The sequence below is a fragment of the Eptesicus fuscus genome, chromosome 1, assembly GCF_027574615.1.
Source record: "Eptesicus fuscus isolate TK198812 chromosome 1, DD_ASM_mEF_20220401, whole genome shotgun sequence".
Taxonomy (NCBI): Eukaryota; Metazoa; Chordata; class Mammalia; order Chiroptera; family Vespertilionidae; genus Eptesicus; species Eptesicus fuscus.
Genome location: NC_072473.1, coordinates 57,188,745 through 57,208,558, shown reverse-complemented (window position 1 = coordinate 57,208,558; position 19,814 = coordinate 57,188,745). Strand labels below are relative to the sequence as shown.

The window sequence follows — 19,814 nt, the reverse complement described above, 5'->3', positions numbered from 1 at the left end:
TACTCAACCTCAGTGCCAGGACCCCTCAGAGTGCATCAGAGCTCTGCGCCTGCAAACACACCTCCACAGAAGCGAATTTTACAACAGGCAGGCACCCTGAAACCATCTACACACAGTGTGCTAGTGGGAGCCACTGTGAGCTCTCCCAACAGATGGTTCCTGGGTGCCACTATGAGTCCCCACTGGATATGTGTGATTTCAACTAAGGGTGCAAGACAGCAAAAACTGGGACACTCCCGTCCATAGTTGCTGACTTCTAGACACCACAGTTGAGCCTCTCAAGCTTGCAGGCCTACATCAAGAGAACCCAAGTAGCTCAAGTAGGGAGCTACACTAGATTACCAAGCCCAGGAGAACTGAGATATTACACCAGTAGCACCATCCCCAAAAGAACCTGGGTAGCAAAGCAAGCGGATCTCCAAATTCAACATTACATGAAAACATGGGGAGACACAAAGGAAATCCCCAAAGGAAAGAAAAAGAGGAATCACCAGAAAGGGAGTTAAATGAACTTGAGGCTAGCAGTTTAACAGAGAAAGAATTCAGAGTATTCGTTATAAGGATGTCTAAATGGATGGATGACAAATACACATAACTCAATGAGAACTATAAGGAGCTGAATGAAAATGTCACCAACATGAAAAGAAACCAAGAGGAGATGAAGAACGACATAGCTGCAATAAAGAACACAATGGAAGGCTTAACCCTTTGCACTCGCTTGCTTTTTTCTCGAGCTGCTACTGATGCTAACCGTGTCGAGTCACACTCGACATCTGAGTGCAAAAGGTTAAAGAGTAGAGTAAAAGAGGCTGAAGACCGCATCAGCGAATTAGAAGACAAGGTAGGAAAAAACACACAAACACAGCAGCAACTGGAAAGAAGACTTAAAAAGCAAGAGGAGAGCCTAAGGGAGCTTTGGGACAACACAAAATGAAACAACATTCAAATAATAGGGATAAAAGTAGGAGAGGAAGAGAAGCAAGGAATAGAAAACCTGTTAGAAGAAATGACAGAAAACTTCCCGGATATTGGCAAGAAAAAAACTATCCAAGTCCAAGAACTACACAGAGTCCCAAACAAGTTGAACCCCAAAAGACTGACACCAAGACACATCATAATTAAATTGACAAACACCAACGAGAAAGCAAGAATCTTAAAGCCTGCAAGAGAGAGACAGAAAGTTACCTACAAGGGAACTCCTATCAGAATATCAACTGATTTCTCAACAGAAACACACCAGGCCAGAAGGGAATGGAATGAAATATACAAAGTGATGCAACACAAGGGACTGAATCCAAGAATACTATACCCAGCAAGGCTATCATTCAAAATTGCAGGTGGAATCAGAAGCTTCACAGACAAAAAAGGGCTAAGAGAGTTCATCACTACCAAGCCAGCAATGCAAGAAATGTTAAAGGGGCTGCTGTAAAAAGAAGAAAGAGAAAGGCAAGAAGAAACAAAAACACTAAGGAAAAATATGTCAACAAACAGGTACTTATCAATAATAGCATTAAACGTAAATAAATTAAATGCACCAATCAAAAGACATAGGGTAGCTGAATGGATAAGAAAACATGACCCATATATTTGCTCTCAACAAGAGACCCACCTTAGAGCAAAAGATTCACACAGACTGAGAGTGAAGGGATGGAAAAACATTTTCCAGTCGAATAGAAATGAGAAAAAAGCTGGGGTTGCGATACTTATATCAGATGAAATAGACCTCAAAGTAAAGGGCATAATAAGACATAATGAAGGAAACTACATAATACTAAAGGGAGCAATCCAGCAAGAAGATATAACTCTGGTAAATGTATATGCACCCAATGCAGGAGCACCCAAATACATAAAAAATCTCCTGGAAGATATCAAGGAAGAGATCGACATCAAGACAATCATAGTAGGGGACTTTAATAAACCACTGACATAAATGAATAAGTCCTCTGGACAAAAAATCAGCAAAGAAATAGCAATTCTAAATGACACACTAGATCAGATGGACCTAATTGACATCTTCAGAGTATTTCACCCCCAAGCCATGGAATATACGTTCTTCTCAAGTGCACATGGGACAATCTCAAAAATAGACCACATATTGGGTAACAAGCAAAGTCTCCCCAAATTCAAAAAGATTGAAATCATATCAAGCATTTTCTCAGACCACAATGACATAATATTAGAAATAAACTACAATAAAAACATTCCAAAAAATTCAAACACTTGGAAACTGAATAGCATGCTACTAAACAATAATTGGGTTATCAATGACATCAAAGAAGAAATTAAAAACATCCTGGAGACTAATGACAATAAAACACAACATTGAAAATCCTATGGGACACAATGAAAGCAGTCCTGAGAGGGAAGTGTATAGCTCTACAGGCCTACCTCAAAAAAAACAAAAAATGACAATAGATCACTTAACTCAACAACTCAAAGAATTAGAAAGGGAGCAACAAGAACAGCCCACAGTGAGCAGAAGAAAGGAAATAATAAAGATCAGAGCAGAAATGAATGACATAGAGACCAAAAAACAATACACAAGATCAATAAAACCAAGAGCTAGTTCTTTGAAAGAATAAACAAGATTGATGAACCTCCAGCCAGGCTCACCAAGAAGCAAAGAGAGAGGACCCAAATAAACAAAATCAGAAATAAAAGAGGTGAAATAACAACAGACCCCACAGAAATAAAAAGGATTGTCAAAAAATACTATGAACAACTCTATTCCAACAAACTAGACCACCTGGAGGAAATGGACACTTTCCTAGAAAAATACAACCTTCCAAAACTTACTCAGGAAGAGACTAAAAACCACAATAGGCTGATAACTATGGAAGAAATTGAAGCAGTCATCAAAAAGCTTCCAGCAAACAAAAGCCCTGGGCCATTCGGATTCACAGGGGAGTTTCACAAAACATTCAAGGAAGAACTAAAACCTATTCTCCTCAGACTATTACAAAAAATTCAAGATGAAGGAACACTTCCAAGCTCCTTCTATGAAGCCAGCATCACCCTAATACCAAAACCAGATAAAGATAACACAATGAAAGAGAATTACAGGCCAATATCCCTCATGAACATAGATGCCAAAATCCTCAACCAAATTCTAGCAAATCGAATCCAGCAATACATCAGAAAGATCATACACCACGACCAAGTAGGATTTATCCCTGCGATGCAAGGATGGTACAATATTAGCAAATCAATAAACATGATACATCACATAAAAAAATTAAGAGATAAAAACCATATAGTCATATCAATTGATGCAGAAAAAGCATTTGACAAAATTCAACACCCTTTGTTGATAAAAACTCTCAGCAAGGTGGGAATACAAGGATCATAACTCAAAATAATAAAAGCCATATATGACAAACCCACAGCCAACATCATATTCAATGGGCAAAAAATAAAACCATTTCCCCTAAGAACAGGAACAAGACAGGGATGCCCACTCTCATCACTCCTCTTCAACATAGTGTTGGAAATACTAGCCATTGAAATCAGACAAGAAGAAGAAATAAAAGGCATCCAAATTGGAAAAGAAGAAATAAAGCTGTCCTTATTTGCAGATGACATGATGCTGTACATAGAAAACCCTGAAGACTCCATCAAAAAATTATTAGACTTAATAAATGAATTCAGCAGAGTAGCAGGATACAAAATAAATGCTAAGATATCTATGGCATTTCTATACACCAATAATGAACTTACACAAAGAGAAATTAAAAATCAATCCCATTTATCATCACACCAAAAAAATTAAGATACCTAGGATTAAACTTAACTAAGGAGATAAAAGACCTATATGTGGAAAACTACACAACACTGAAAAAAGAGATAGAGGAAGACATAAACAGATGGAAGAACATACCATGTTCATGGATTGGTAGAATCAACATCATCAAAATGTCCATACTACCCAAAGCAATCTATAATTTCAATGCACTTCCCATTAAAATACCAACAACATACTTCACAGACCTAGAACAAACGTTCCAAAAATTCATCTGGAATAAAAAAAAAGACCCCGAATAGCTACAGCAATCCTCAGAAAGAAGAACAAAGCAAGAGGGATCTCAAGACCAGATTTCAAGCTATATTACAAAGCCACTGTTCTCAAAACTGCCTGGTATTGACACAAGAACAGACATATAGATCAATGGAATAGAATAGAGAACCCAGAAATCGATCCAAATCACTATGCTCAATTAATATTTGACAAAGGAGGCATGAACATACAATGGAGTCAAGACAGTATCCTTAATAAATGGTGTTGGGAAAATTGGACAGATACATGCAAAAAAATGAAAATAGACCACCAACTTACACCATACACAAAAATAAACTCAAAATGGATCAAGGACTTAATCATAAGACAGGAAACCATAAAAATACGAGAGGAATCGACAGGCAGAAAAATCTCTGACATATGCCAAAAGAACTTATTCACTGATACTGCTCCTAGGGCAATGGAAGCTAAAGAGAAAATAAACAAATGGGACTATATCAAAATAAAAAGCTTTTGTAAAGCAACAGAAACCATCAATAAAACAACAAGAAAGCCCACTGCATGGGAGAACATATTTGCCAATGATGTCAACAATAAGGGTTTAATCTCCAACATTTACAGGGAACTCATGCAGCTTAACAAAAAGAAGATAAACAACCCAATCAAAAAATTGGCAACTGATCTAAATAGACACTTTTTGAAAGAAGACAGAAGGAAGGTCAAGAGACATATGAAAACCTGCTCTAAATCACTAATCATTAGAGAGATGCAAATCAAAACAATAATGCGGTACCATCTCACACCTGTCAGAATGGCCATTATCAACAAGTCAACAAATGACAAGTGCTGGCGAGGATGTGGAGAAAGAGGAACCCTCGTGCACTGCTGGTGGGAATGCAGACTGGTGCAGCCACTGTGGAGAACAGTATGGAGTTTCCTAAAAAAACTGAAAATAGAACTCCCATTTGACCCAGTGATCCCACTTCTAGGAATATATCCCAAGAAACTGGAAACATCAATCAGAAAGGATATATGCACCCCTATGTTCATAGCAGCACAATTCACTATAGCTAAGATTTGGAAACAGCCTAAGTGTCCATCAGCGGATGAGTGGATTAAAAAACTGTGGTACATCTACACAATGGAATACTACGCTGCGGTAAAAAAGAACGAGCTCTTACCATTTGCAACAATATGGATGGAGATGGAGAACATTATGCTTAGTGAAATAAGCCAGGAAGAGAAAGATAAATATCACATGATCTCATTCTTTTGTGGAATGTAATGAACAACATCAACTGATGGGGAAAAAAAATTGATCCAGAAACAGAGAAAAATCAATCAGAATGTCAAACCTCAGGGAAGAAATTGTGAGGTAACCAGAAACCCAAGAATGCCTGAGAATGCCTTTCTAGCCATGGTAGCAATCATCAGAGGTACGGTAATTTTACCTGGGACAAGAGGGGAAGTATTTTGGAATTATGCTCCTGACTCTTCATGGGTAAGACCCCTTACGGGGGTTGATCCCCTGATTAATGTAGTTACCAATAATACCAAACACTTTGGTCATCCAGGAGGTCCATGAGTGGTGCAAGAAAATATAAATACATAGTGGTATCCACCCAGCTTCCCTTTTGTATGACACAACACCAAAACAATGCCCCTTTGTATGTAAAATTAAAGAGAGGTTTCTGGCTTGTGTGGACACCAAAGAAAGGGTGTCAATACGATCACTACTTTCCCCTGGGAGAGGTGCAGAAAATGTAACTAAGACCTTGTCTATACAAAAAGGAATGGACAGCCAGTTTGAAAGGGAACTGCCATGGCCTAGAGCAAAGAATATCCTTACATGATATTATTCTACATTGTCATTAAAATTTTTCCCACATTTAAATTACTCCCATTACTTATAATAATACCACCCACCCTTGGGGATCAATAAAAAAAATACATCTACACAATGGAATACTATGCTGCCATAAAAAAGAAGGAATTCTCATCATTTGCAGCAACCTGGATGGAATTGGAGAACATTATGCTAAGTGAAATAAACCAGTCAATGAAAGAAAAATACCACATGATCTCACTCATTTATGGATAGTAAAGAACATTATAAACTGATGAACAAAAAGATAGATACAGAGACAGTAAAGCATCAAACAGACTTTCAAATTACAGGGGGAAAGTTAGGGAGAGGTGGGGGGATAAGAAATCAAACGAAGGACTTGTATGCATGCATATAAGCATAAACAATGGACGCAAAACTCTGGGGGGTGAGGGCATGTATGGGTGTGGGGTGGGGGGGTAATGGTAAGATATGTACACATATAATACCTCAATAAAAAAAATAAAAAAAATCATCTTTTTGGTGCTTGGAGACAAAGGTAACACATCTCTTGATATTTTAGAATTACAACAGCATAATGTACAATTATCCCAAACAAACTTACAAACCAATTCTTTGAATGTCTGGCAGCAATTTAAAATGACATGAAAGGATTTAATCCCTTCCATTTTGTAGAGGGCCTCCTGGGAAGGCGCATGAGCATTCTATATTGGTCCCTCTTGCCCTTTAGGCCAAGAGAGACCCTCTTCTCACAATTCAATTGCTCACAGCTGTTGCCTGAGCTCTCTGTTCATGTCAAGTTTGAAGTCTCATGATGACTGGTAACATGGATCTGTCTCTCGCCCAGTGGGGCGAACTGAGCCCTCCCTGGAGAAGAAACCTGGGTTCCCCAACATATGTGATCAGTGCTGGGGCCCCACCAGCAGGCGAGGGGATCCCAAGGCAGGTGCTGGGCATGGAGGCCGTGGGGGCATAGGCTACCAAGGAGACAGAAATGAACCTCACATCACCCTGCTTGGCCCCGGAGGATCGCTGGTTAGCCAGAGCTAGTAAGATTCCTCAGGGAAGGAACAACCTAAGACAGGCACAGTCACAGAGGGGCCATCAGTAGAGAACCTGGGGGTCAACAGAGGTGGGGCACAGACCCTACCTCCCCAACTTTGCAGGTGCCTGAACACTCACCCCTTCTTAAGGAAGTCTCCTGCTCCCAGGGCTGCTTAACGTCCCATGCCCAGCTCAAATCAGGACCTGGGTAACAGACAGAGACTTGGCCAACAGCAGCTGCCCTCTCACTCCAACAAGAATTGTTTGAGTTGTCTTGTACCCATGGTGTGGGGAAGATGGTTTATGATATCTAAATCCAGCTTACCTCCAGGAATGCTCAGGACATACTCAAAAAGGCAAATAATCCTTTCCAATAATATTTACAGGGTAAAATAAGATTGTTGTTAGAGTAATAAATTTGACAGTAAAATAGTAGTCAAGTTTTCAGGCAAATTTAAATTGGCTAGTTGAAACAAGCGAATATTCTAGAAAAATTAATTGTACTGGACCAAAAGGTGTTCCTAAAGTGTTAACTAAAATTTTTATTGGTACTTCATCTCATGATAAAATTGCTCACCATTTAATGAACCTAATACAGTAATATAGTGCAAAGAATTAAAATTTAAAAGCCATTAAGACTACATTATAAAATTTTCAAAAGCCTCCTAATATTTAAATCAAGAAAGGGGGGGGGGATAGTAGAAGAATATCATGTAAGGAAAAATATCCTGTAAGTAAATTACATCTAGAAAATTAATACTTTAGAAAATTAATTGTAAGGCTAAAAGCAAGAAACCCATGAAAATCACACAAGGTGTCAAAACAAGCCAGAGGAAAATCATTTGGGCAAAAAATGAAATAGGATCCCCAGTCAAATTTATAGAAAAAATTCCTGTATTAACTTTTGGTCGAGAATATGTTTGTATATTTTCAGAAAATAACTCCAAGACCATGTGGATTCCAGCAACAGAGAGGAATCGACAGGACTACTCCAGCCATGAAGACAGAAGAGAAGCAGTCCAGAGATGGAAGATGCTGACAACGCCTTGCCATACTAGCAGTTAGCAGCTGTGCGTCACTGCAGGTTCCCCAGGACCAAACCAGAGAGTCGGACCTGCATTACCACCATTTGTCCACCATCCAGAACTGTAATGTCAGTGCTGACATGTACACATAAGGAACTGTTGGGCATTGAAATTGGGTCTCAAAAGAACTGTTGGCCCAGAAAGTAACTCACTACAGACTGATTCATTTGCCTGTCACCATAACCATTATTGCTTATCTCATTTTCGGTTCTTATAAGTGTATTTCTAATAGCTCATGATCTCACTCATCTAGGGGAAATAATGAACAACATAGACTGATGAACAAGAACTGACCCAGAAACAAGGAGCCATGGATCAGACTGTCGGGCCTCAGAGGGAGGGGAGGTGAGGGTGGGGGTAAAGGGAAGAGATCAACCAAAGGACTTGTGTGCATGCATATGAGCCTAACCAGTGGTTAAGGACAACAGGGGGTGGGGGTATGCGGGGGGAGGGGTGTGGGATGTGAATGGGGGGATGAGGACAAATATGTGATACCTTAATCAGTAAAAAAATTAATTAAAATATAAGTGATTCTTTTTAAAAAACATTTTTATTGATTTTTAGTGTGAGAGGAGGGGAGAAGGAGAGGGAGAAACATCGATGCAAGAGCAAAACACAGATGGCTGCCTCCCGCATGGCCCTGACTCCCACAACCCTTGCATATGCCCCAACCAAGAATTGAATACAGCAACACTTTGGTGCACAGGATGATGCCCAACTGAGCCACACAGTCCAGGGCAATAATTATATAGTCTTACTAGTAAGAGTCCTAAATACTAAGCCATAACTCAAAGTAATATACAATGGACGCTGATGGTGGCCTAATAAGAACTTAAATACACAAGTCTGTTTTCATCCAAACCCCCACCATTTTAAGACTTTGTTTATAAATGTTTTTCATGTCACATAAATGACTCATCTAACATATACTTATAATGTCTTCATTCAATATCAAAGAATTCAAAAAGAAATTCACCTCAATTTTAATTTTTCACCTACACTGCATAGTTTTCCAGCTGTGCTGTTTTCATGGCTCCTTAATTAATGAGGCTAGTGCCATGTCTTTGTGATATTTTCCTCTGTTGTCCCTTTGTATGACACAATGAGCTATGTTTGTGAGAAGGTTTACCAAATCTTATAAAAGCTTCATTGTACATTGCCAGAAAAGAAAACAAAAAGAGCACCCAGTAACATTTTTCTTTTCACTAATAGTGTCATCAATTAACAAGTGTAATCAAGCAAACTAAGTAAAGCTTGTAGAGTAAAGGATAGAGCCTCTGAGATTCACAACCATCAAAGAAACAACAAGAAAGCCCATCGGTGATAGCATATGGTGAGAACATATGCTATCACCGATAAGGGTTTGCCAATGTTATCACTGGTAAGTGTTTAACCTCCACCATTTACAGGGAACTCATACAACTTAACAAAAGGAAAATAAACAACCCAATCAAAAAATGGGCATTTGGACCTAAATAGACACTTTTCAAAAGAAGACAGAAGGAAGGCCAAAAGACCTATGAAAACATGCTCAAAGTCAATAATTATCCTAGAGATGCAAATCAAAATGACAATGCGGTACCATCTCACACCTGTCAGAATGGCTATCATCAACAAATCAACAAACAAGTGCTGGCTAGGATGCAGAGAAAAAGGAACCCTCCTGCACTGTTGGTGGGAATGCAGACTGGTGCAGCCACTGTGGAGAACAGTATGGAGTTTCCTAAAAAAACTAAAAATGGAACTCCCATTTGACCCACTGATCCCACTTCTAGGAATATATCCCAAGAAACTAGAAACACCAATCAGAAAGGATATATGCACCCCTATGTTCATAGTGGCACAATTCATCATAGCTAAGATTTGGAAACAGTCTAAGTGCCCATCAGCAGATGAGTGGATTAAAAAACTATGGTATATCTAAAAAAGAAGGAATTGTTACCATTTGCAACAGCATGGATGGAAGGGGAGAGCATTATGCTAAGCGAAATAAGCCAGTCAGAGAAAGATAAATATCACATAATCTCACTCATTTATAGAATATAATGAACAACATAAACTGATGAACAAAAACAGAGACATAGAAGCATCAATCAGACTGTCAAACCTTCAGAGGGAAGGTAGGGGATGGTGGGGTTAAGGGGGAGAGATCAACCAAAGGACTTGTATGCATGCATATAAGCCTAACCAATGGACACAGACAACAGGGGAGTGAGGGCATGAGTGGGGCGGGGGGATAATGGGGGGATAAGGACACATATGTAATACCTTAATCAATAAAGAAATTTCAAAAAATAAAGTGGTCAACACAAACAGTTGACCACTTTACAAGCTTCTGTTTGTTTGTAAAAGTAGACTTTTTGAAGCACTTCCCTTATCTCATTTCAAGGTTGGAAGCATGCCCATCTTGCAGATTATATTACCATGCCCTGTGCTTTATCAAATATTCTATTAATTGCCTGACTATTTAAATAAATACTTGCTGAGGCGCCTTTAAAGTAAGCACCTAATGATCTCTTTGCTAATGACCTGATAATTATTCTAAAAATGAAAAGAATAAGAAAAAATGTGTTGCCCTTTCTCAGTGTAGCTCTCTTCAAATCCAACCAAAGCTTGTGATTAGGTGAAGACCAAACAGGATAAGTTACTCTGGAAACTTCTGTTGACGACTGACTTGGTGTTAGGACATGGCATGGATTAGTCTGAAAATTGATAAGTTTTCTTTTTAATTTATTCATTTTTTAAAATTTCTAAAATATCAGAGGTTAGTATCTTTTGTTGAGTTTGGTAAAGAATCATAATCTCTGGGGTTAATCAATCTCCAAGGAAATCCCCAGGGTGGGGGGGAGCAGGCAAAATCTGATTAAATAGGTTCAGGAAGATATTTTCCATGATTAATCCAGGGCCTACCAGGGCCAATACTAAGCTGGGGCAAATAAAGTGCCTAGAGCTCAAAACATAAGGTGGAATTCTCTGTCACTTGGACAACTCTAGTGAGCCCTGCTGATAAAAATAACTTCATTTTAACTAATAAAAGACAGAACCAATGAAGATATACTTATTGAATAAGGACAGCAAAGAGCAGATACCACTGCTCTCTTTGATTGTACTTTATAGAGTTCTCAACATGCTTTTCATATGCATTATCACATTATGCCAACCTCAGCTTCCTGAGGCTAGAAGTGCAGAATGTATTAATTCTCCCTCAGATATAAACAAACAAGTTTAGGGAAGCTCTAGGATTTGGTCAAAGTAGTAGAGGTAGACTTGAATTCAGGCCTTTGATTATCTGTGTCTAGTACTTTTCTCACTATACTACACACCACCAAGTCTCATTGTGAGGTCCTTTATAGCATCTGATTTTATAGTCTACATTGATTAGAGTTATTTATGAAGTCACTAGTAGCGGGTTTATACTAACAATGAAATGACCTTAAATTTGTCTATTAGTCACTGACCCTAAATAGCCTTATAAGAAATGAAAAATAACAAATGGAATTCATCTAATGGTTCTTAATGCCAGGCTTTAACATTTTAGGGGAAATCGAAACCATTTATAAATCAACCTCACAGATTAACTTTTTAATACTGTCATTGGTTGCATGTTTTTATTTATGTTATTATCAACAAGGTTTAGAAACAATTAGAAGCATATTTTGCTAAGAGTTGTAAAGAAGCTGGGATTAGGGCAGGTCTATATAGTATCAAGTTTGAGCCTTCTCTCCTTGTGCTGGGAGGTGTTCAGAAAAGAGAAGAAAAAAAAGACCCTTGCCAGTGAGCAACATGTGGTCTGTTGGTTTGTCTCTGTATAGGCCTGCTTCAGACAAAAACTTTCTAACACTAACCAGAAATATAATTTAAATATACCCCAAAACATACATACATACATACACACACACACACACAGACACACACACACACACACACACACACACACACACATGAAAACCTTGGAGTTGCAAATCTAATTTCCTGGATACAGTGAATTAATATAGAGAGAGTCTAAATTATTTAAATAATTTAAAAGTGAAGAGAAACTTACTCCTCCCCATGTTTTCTTGTGGTCTCTGGGCGGTCCCTGGATGATGATTCCCTGTAAAAACAGAACATACACACTGTCAGATTCTCAGAGGCTGAGTCACTACATCAAATAAGTTCCATTAAAACTGATGATATCAACATGAGCATTCATTTTAGTGCATTCTAATCTTTCCCCTTTACATAAATGTTTTCTCCATCACAAATAGATATCTAACTTCAGAGGAAAGAAACAAAGTATCCTGGAAGCATGAGGTCTATATGAACTTACTATGACCTTGTTTATCTGGCATTAGTTTCTGCCCTTACCAAATAAAACTCATCAAATTGGTCACATGCTTATCTCTTAGGAGATGACCATGATATCAATAAAAATAGTGGACAAAAATTCCAAAAGGCCAATTTAATAATGAAGCTATCATATTATTAGTTTGCCTGGCTTCTCATCAATGTCATTCTGTCACAAATCCAATGCTCTCTATAGTGTAACATTTTCCTGAATGGTGTTAAACAGCAGTACTTCTAATCAAATTATTCCTGAGGCAAAGCAGCCCACAGAGTTATTACCCATAAACAGTTTGAAGCAATGACCCTGAACTACTAACCACAAAACTTTGGAGGAAAAAACAACAACACATATTGAAAATGCAAGTATGCATGGAGGAGCAGCAATTCTGTTTTGAAAAGATGAAAATACACACACCGAATCTATTCCATAATCACAACGCTTCATTTTCTTATAGGTTTCAATCATAGAATCACCACACATTTACTGCTCACCTGCCACATTCCCAATGTGGAGCTAAGCACCAGAGAGGCAAAATTATAAGACACAATCTATCAGTACATTTAGGAATACATAACCTACTTAAAGCTAAGCACATAGGGGAGAGTGATGTCATCAAGATGGACACATAAGTCTCCTTCATATGCCAACTTCAGTCTCCCTCACAGGAAAACCAATTAGTAACTATCCATAGAAAAGACACCACTGTGAAAATCCCACAATATAAGGGTAAAAGGACTACATTCGTTCTGACCATACAACTCCACCCCCACATTGCCACATCAAGAGGGCACCTCAAGCCTGTGGTTTCTACAGTGGGAAAAGATAGCCTGAGCTGTACATCCAGCTCCTCCAGCATATGGAAGGCTTTCCAGGAGGCCCACTGAGGTCTTGCCTCACGGGAGTCACTGGAGGAATCTGCAGGACTTTGACAGAGGTGGATAGGGGAGTGGGGCTTACAGCAACCAGAGTTCAGGTCTTGGCAGACAGCATTCTTACTTGCAGCAGTGTCTGAGCAGAGATCCAAGCTAGAAGCTCTGGAAATCTGAAGAGCTGAGCCAATGACCACTCTGGCTAGGGACCTCAGTTGGCATTTCTCCCTGATTTGGATCCCTATTCAGTGGGCCATATGGGAAGTGGAGCCTGTTCTACCACCCCACCCAGGAAAGGAAGCAAATTCCTAGAACCACCCAAGTGCTGAGCATAGCCTCCAGTTATGGCCACCCAGGAGGCCTGGCCAGAGAACTGAAGCAGCCATGCTTGGTCAGGGAGGCAAACTGGCAGTCTCGCCCAACTCTTAAGCACAGCCTCTGGCCCTGCTTAACCAAGGAGTCTGAACAGTGACCCTGGGCAAGATAGGAGCCCAGCCCACATTCCACCCAGCCTGGGAGCCAAGTGTACAACCTTAATAAGCAGAGAAGGCCAACCTATAACTCTGCCTAATTGCTGAACATGACCTGAGCGTTTCCCCAGGCAGAAAGCTCAGCCAGTAACCCTGTCCAATCAGAAGCATAACCTGTGGTAGGCAGAGCAAGGATGATGGGCCAGGTACAGAAGGTCATCAGGGTGGAAAGACCTAGATGCCTACCAAAGGACAATTGTAGGGTAGGACCTTGCCCCCAGGGTGAAATTTCCTCCCCTAGCATATCCATGGTCCTGTGGTTTGGACCACCTGACCTTTCCTCCCTAGAGATAACAATTAGGCCTCAGTTGTATTTAAGCTCCAGGTCCAGAAAAGAAGAAAAACCAGACAAGCAACACCACAGCTGACCTCAGGACCAACTGCATTGGATAATGACCCCCTGTCCTGGTGCCGACCAATAAATCAGTGGAAACCTAGACCCTGAAAGGACAAACCTGTAAAACTGCTGAATATTCTATTGAGATCTTGCCTCTGGGATCTTCCCTAAGATCTCCACCCTTAAAACCCTTAGGACTGAGTACCCAGCTTACTTTCCCTCCCACCCTTTTCCCTTCCTCCTCCTCCACCCTTAGGCATATTACCATTACCTTCCTCATTCCCCAGTTCCAAGGGCCCTTCCTATACCTCTATAACTTGTTTCATAAGCCCATTTCTTCTACATATTACTTATTCTACCTCTGTTATTTTATAAATTAATGTCCTGTTATAGTTTGAATCTTGGTTCTGAATTCTTTCCTAGCCAGAACTAAAGTATAGAGGATGCTGAACCCTGGTGCAGTGTGACCCCACTGGTCTCATATCTGGTGCCATTTCCACTGCCTACAACATAACCTACTGCCCCAGCCAACAGAAAAGCCCAGCCACTGACCTTGCCTATCGGCAGAGAACAGACAATGGCTTAGGTGATCACAAAGACAAGCATGCAGTCCCATTCAACCTCATGTAGCCCTGCTTAATCCCAGAGCATAGCCTGAGGCCACATCTGACTACTAAATCCTGCCTACAGCCCCACAGAGTTCAGGCAGTGGCACCATCAGGTTGTGAAAGCAAATTTTAGGATCCCATATAACCGGGACAACTGCAGTGCAGAGCCCATAGCCCTAACCAATTGTGGAGTTCAACCAGTGGTAGCATCCTGCCAGTGAACATAGCCTGGGACTTGATCCAACCAGAGGTGATTGCAGAGCTCAGTTAGTGTCCCTGCCTGACTTGCAGAGCACAATCAATAGACCAGCCCAAACAGGGATATGGTCAAACAATGGCCCGGCTTGAATATGGTCATAGCCAGAGGCATCCCCCCAATCTCAGAGCATGAGTACTGATCTCACCCAACTACAGACCATACTAACAAACTCTGCCTGCCAACAGATGCTACCAAATGACCTATCCGGTACCCCTAGCTACAGTGACTGGTGAAGGTCTTTCCCTGCAGAAGTGAACATGTAAAGTCTGGGTGAGGAAGACACATAAACAATTGCACAAATACCATCACAAGGAATCAAGAATCACAAAGAGAGAGAAACCAAGATGATGGCATAGGTAAACACTTGAACTTGCTGCATCACACAACCACTTCAAAACTACAACTAAAAGACAAAACGGACATCATCCAGAACCACAGGAAGGCTGGCTAAGTGGAAATTCTACAACTAGAAGGGAAGAGAAAAGCACACTGAGACCCAGAGGATCTGCGGAAGTAAAGTGCAGAGATATGGAGGTGCGCGCACAAGGAGAGGGCTGGCAACTGAGTACGCAGCTGTCTTTTTCAATCTGCAGGGAGACACAAGCTCCTGACTGCTTTGAACTCCAGTTCCAGGAGAGACTCTGGGGACCCAGACTCATATGGGGAGAAACTGGACTGACTGGTAGCAGGCAGATCTCGAGGGTGACTTTCTCTCAGAGGTGCCTGCAGTGATTACCAAGGAAGATTGAGACTTGGGGGCAACTTAGGGCAGGGCTGATGGGAAGTCTTTGCTGTTTTCTCTGCCCTGAGACTCCACCCCAACCAAGCTATGTGCAGAGGCGTTAGCATATAAATGGCCTGGTTCTTTGAAATCTAAACTTACCTAATAAACTGCAGCTGAGTCAGAGAGACCCAGAACACCCAAAAGAAGGCCCAAGGCACCACAGCAACTTGCATTGCTTCAAAGCTGGGCCTCATTTGGGCACCTCCAAAACCCAAACAAAGAAGAGGAATCTGTAGATATCTCTGTAGCTCCTGCTGGGTGGCCTTGGGCAGAGGCTAAATTAGCACCACCTTGTAGATCCAAGAGCCAGTGTACCCAGGAGTCAGAGTAGGATCATCCAGACTACAACTCCTCAGATCCATAAGGGACACACTCAGGGGGCAGACACAGTGAGCAACAAAGAACCACTGAAGCAAGTCTTGCCTTATAAGGTTATCTCCAGCACAAAAGTTCTCCATTGTAGACACAGCTGATTCTCACAGCCAATTTGCCTGTAGGTCAATTCCTCCCTGTGATACCAACAACAATCAAGGCTTAACTACAACAAGACTTTGCACACAATCCAAAAAGGGGTGCATCAAGAGTATCCACCTCAGGTAACTGGGGAAGCTGAGCCACTGGGTCCTATAGGACACCTAGCACACAAAGCCACTCTATCAACATAGGGAAGCAGCCAAAATGCGAAGACAAAGAAACAAGTCACAAATGAAAGAATTGGAGGAAAGCAAACTACTGGATATAGAGTTCAAAACCACAGTTATAAGGTTTTTCAAGAATTTTCTAGAAAAGGCCGATAAATTTAGTGAGATGCTCGAGGATATGAAAAAGGACCAACTAGAAATTAAGCATACACTGACTGAAAAAAAGAATAACATACAGAGATCCAACAGCAAACCAGATGATCGCAAGTATCAAGTCAAAGATTTGAAATAAAAAGAAGCAAAAAACACCCAACCAGAAAAGCAAAAAGAAAAAAATCCAAAAATATGAAGATAGTGTAAGGAGCCTCTGGGACAACTTCAAGTATACCAACATCCGAATTATGGAAGTGCCAGAAGAACAGACAGAGCAAGATACTGAAAACCTACTTGAAAAAATAATGAGTGAAAACTTCCCCCACCTGGTGAAAGAAATAGACTTACAAGTCCAGGAAGCGCACAGAACCCCAAACAAAAGGAATCCACAGAGGACCACACCAAGACACAGCATAATTAAAATGCCAAGAGCAAAAGACAAAGAGAGAATATTAAAAGCAGCAAGAGAAAAACAGTTAGTTACCTACAAGGGAGCACCCAAACCACTGTCAGCTGATTTCTCAACAGAAACTATGAAGGCCAGAAGGGAGTGGCAAGAAATATTCAAAGTGATGAATAGCAAGAACCTACAACCAAGATTACTCTAACTAGCAAAGCTATCATTCAGAATTGAAGGGCAGATAAAGAGCTTCACAGATAAGAAAAAGCTAAAGGAGTTCATCACCACCAAACCAGTATTATATGAAATGCTGAAAGGTATTCTTTAAGAAGAGGAAGAAGAAAAAATGTAAAGATAAAAATTATGAACAACAAATACATATCTAACAACAAGTGAACCTAAAAATCAAGGGAATAAAAAATCTGATGAACAGAATAATCTGGTGAATATAATAGTATCAGGGGCATAGAAAGAGAGTGGACTGACAATCCTCAGATGGAAAGGGGTGTAAGGGGTGCAGGAAGAGACTGGACAAAAAATCATACACCTATGGATGAGGACAGTGGGGGGGGGGTAAGGGTATGGGGTGGGGTGGGAACCAGGTGGAGGGGAGCTATGGGGGGAAAAAGAGGAACAACTGTAATAATCTGAACAATAAAATTTAATAAAAAACAAACAAACAAAAAGGAATCACAAAGAAATAGGTAAACATTACACAATCAAAAGAACCTAATAGCCTGAATGGTTTTGCACAGTGATTGAGTGTTGACCCATGAACAAAGAGGTCCCCAGTTGGATTCTCAGTCAAGGCATATGCCCAGGTTGCATGCTCTATCCTGAGTAGGAGGTGTGCAGGAGGCAGTGATTGATGTTTCTCATTCATTGATGTTTCTATCTCTCTACCACTCTCCCTTCTTCTCTCTAATACAGACATATTTTTTTTAAAAAATCTAATATAGCTCGAATAAGTGACCCCAAAGAAATGGAGAACTATCTAAAAAGAATTCAAAATAATCCTCTTAAAGAAGTTCAGTGAACTACAAAACACAAAGACTAAATATATTAGGAAAACAATGCATGAACAAAATTAGTTCAACAAGAAAATAGATACCATAAAAAACCCCACTTAGAAATCTTAAGAGCTAAAAAATACAATAACTGGGAGATTAAAAATGGTGGTGGAATAAGTGGATGCTACACACATGCTCCCAAGACCGAACTGGAATTACAACTCAAATAAAAAATAAAATAAAACAAAGAACAAAAAAGCCAATCTGAATAATCATCTGAAGATTAGCTAGAGAGAATCCTGATAACCAAGGATGGAAAGTAGAGACCGCATAGAGACTTGTAGGAATGGCGGAGGCTTGGAAGGGCTGCCAATGATCCCAAAGACAGTAGCTTAAGTTCTGGAGAGATATCTCAGATGTGGGGGGTTGCCACTGAAAACTCTGGGGTCTAAATCCCAAGTTGAACCTCCCCTCCCCCCGGCCAAGAGCAACAGAACTGAGAAAAGTGCCCACATAACATCTGGCTGTGAAAAGCAGCAGGGGTGCAATTGCCAGGAGGAGACAACTGGAAATGCAGGCACACTCTCAAAGGGCCAACACACAGAATTTAGTGTGCAACCATTCACCTTGGACCCAGACAGAAAGAGGGCAAGTGGATAAGAACTGTGTGAGTAGAAAACAGGGCTGGGGGCTCTGGAGTTAGAGCTCAGAAGGCAGACACCTTAGTTTCCTGTGCTAAGTCATTCCCTCATCCTGAGGAGAACATCTTTCTCAGGCAGACCTTTGCTATTCAGGCTGTTTTTTCCTTGGGGGAAGACAGTTACTCTAACCCAGTTGTTGGCAAACTGCGGCTTGAGAGCCACATGCGGCTCTTTGGCTCCTTGAGTGTGGCTCTTCCACAAAATACCATGTGCGAGCGAAACTTCATGGCCCATGCACAGAAGTTGGTTTTGGACTCTCTAAAGAAATTTCAATCGTTGTATTGTGGATATTTGGCTCTGTTGACTAATGAGTTTGCTGACCACTGCTCTAACCTAATGGAAAAACCTTTACCCAACCATGTGGAGTTTCTGAGGCCCATTAAGAGATTGACAATAACAATCAGCCTATACTCAGAAGCAACTCCCCCGCCCTGTTGGAAAACATCTCACCCCACCTATGGATGATTGCCTGAGGCACTCAAGGCTAAATATAATCAGTCTGTAGGCAGAGTTGGATTTCTGGAGGCTTTGAGTGTTTGCCTGAGCACTAATAAAGAACACATTGGAAGGAATACACAGAAGATTATAGGAGCCTGAGGATCAGATCAGTGAATTAGAAGACAGGGTAGAAAAATCACTCAATCAGAGAACCAAAAAAACAAAACAACAATAACAAAAAAAAAATAGGACAGCTTCAGGGATCTGTGGGACAATGTGAAACGTAACAATATTCGCATAATAGGTGTGCAAGAAGGAGAAGAAAGTGAGCAAAAGATATAGAACATGCTTGAAGAATTAATGGCAGAAAACTTCCCTAACCTGGTGGGGGGAAAAAAGTCACAAAGTAAAGGAGACACAGTCCCAAGCAAGAAGAACTGAAGCATGCCCATTCTCAAACACATCATAATTAAAATGCCAAAAATTAAAGACAAAGAGAGAATCTTAAAGAAAGCAAAAGAAAAGCAAATTGTTACTAGGAAGAAGCTCCAATGAGGCTAACACCAGTTTTCTCATCACAAACTCTAAAGGCCAGAAGGAAATGGCATGAAGTATTCAAGGTAATGAAAAGCAAGGATCTGAAACCAAGATTATTATATCCAGCAAGGTTATCATTTAAATAGATGGTGAAATACAGAGTGTCTTACAATGAAAGGCTAAAGGAGTTTATCATGACTAAACCAGCACTACAAGAAAAGCTAAAGGGA

The 19,814-nt window shown here is 40.4% G+C and overlaps 1 protein-coding gene across 1 annotated transcript in view; it reads right to left on the bottom strand.

Moving 5' to 3' along the window:
* PRRG1 (proline rich and Gla domain 1) overlaps positions 1-19,814 on the bottom strand; it is a 262,809-nt gene that overhangs the window by 125,034 nt on the left and 117,961 nt on the right. The window contains exon 2 of the mRNA XM_028136435.2: positions 12,033-12,083. Coding sequence (XP_027992236.1) covers positions 12,033-12,042 — 10 coding nt within the window. The 5' untranslated portion in view covers positions 12,043-12,083. The remainder of the gene's footprint in view (positions 1-12,032; positions 12,084-19,814) is intronic.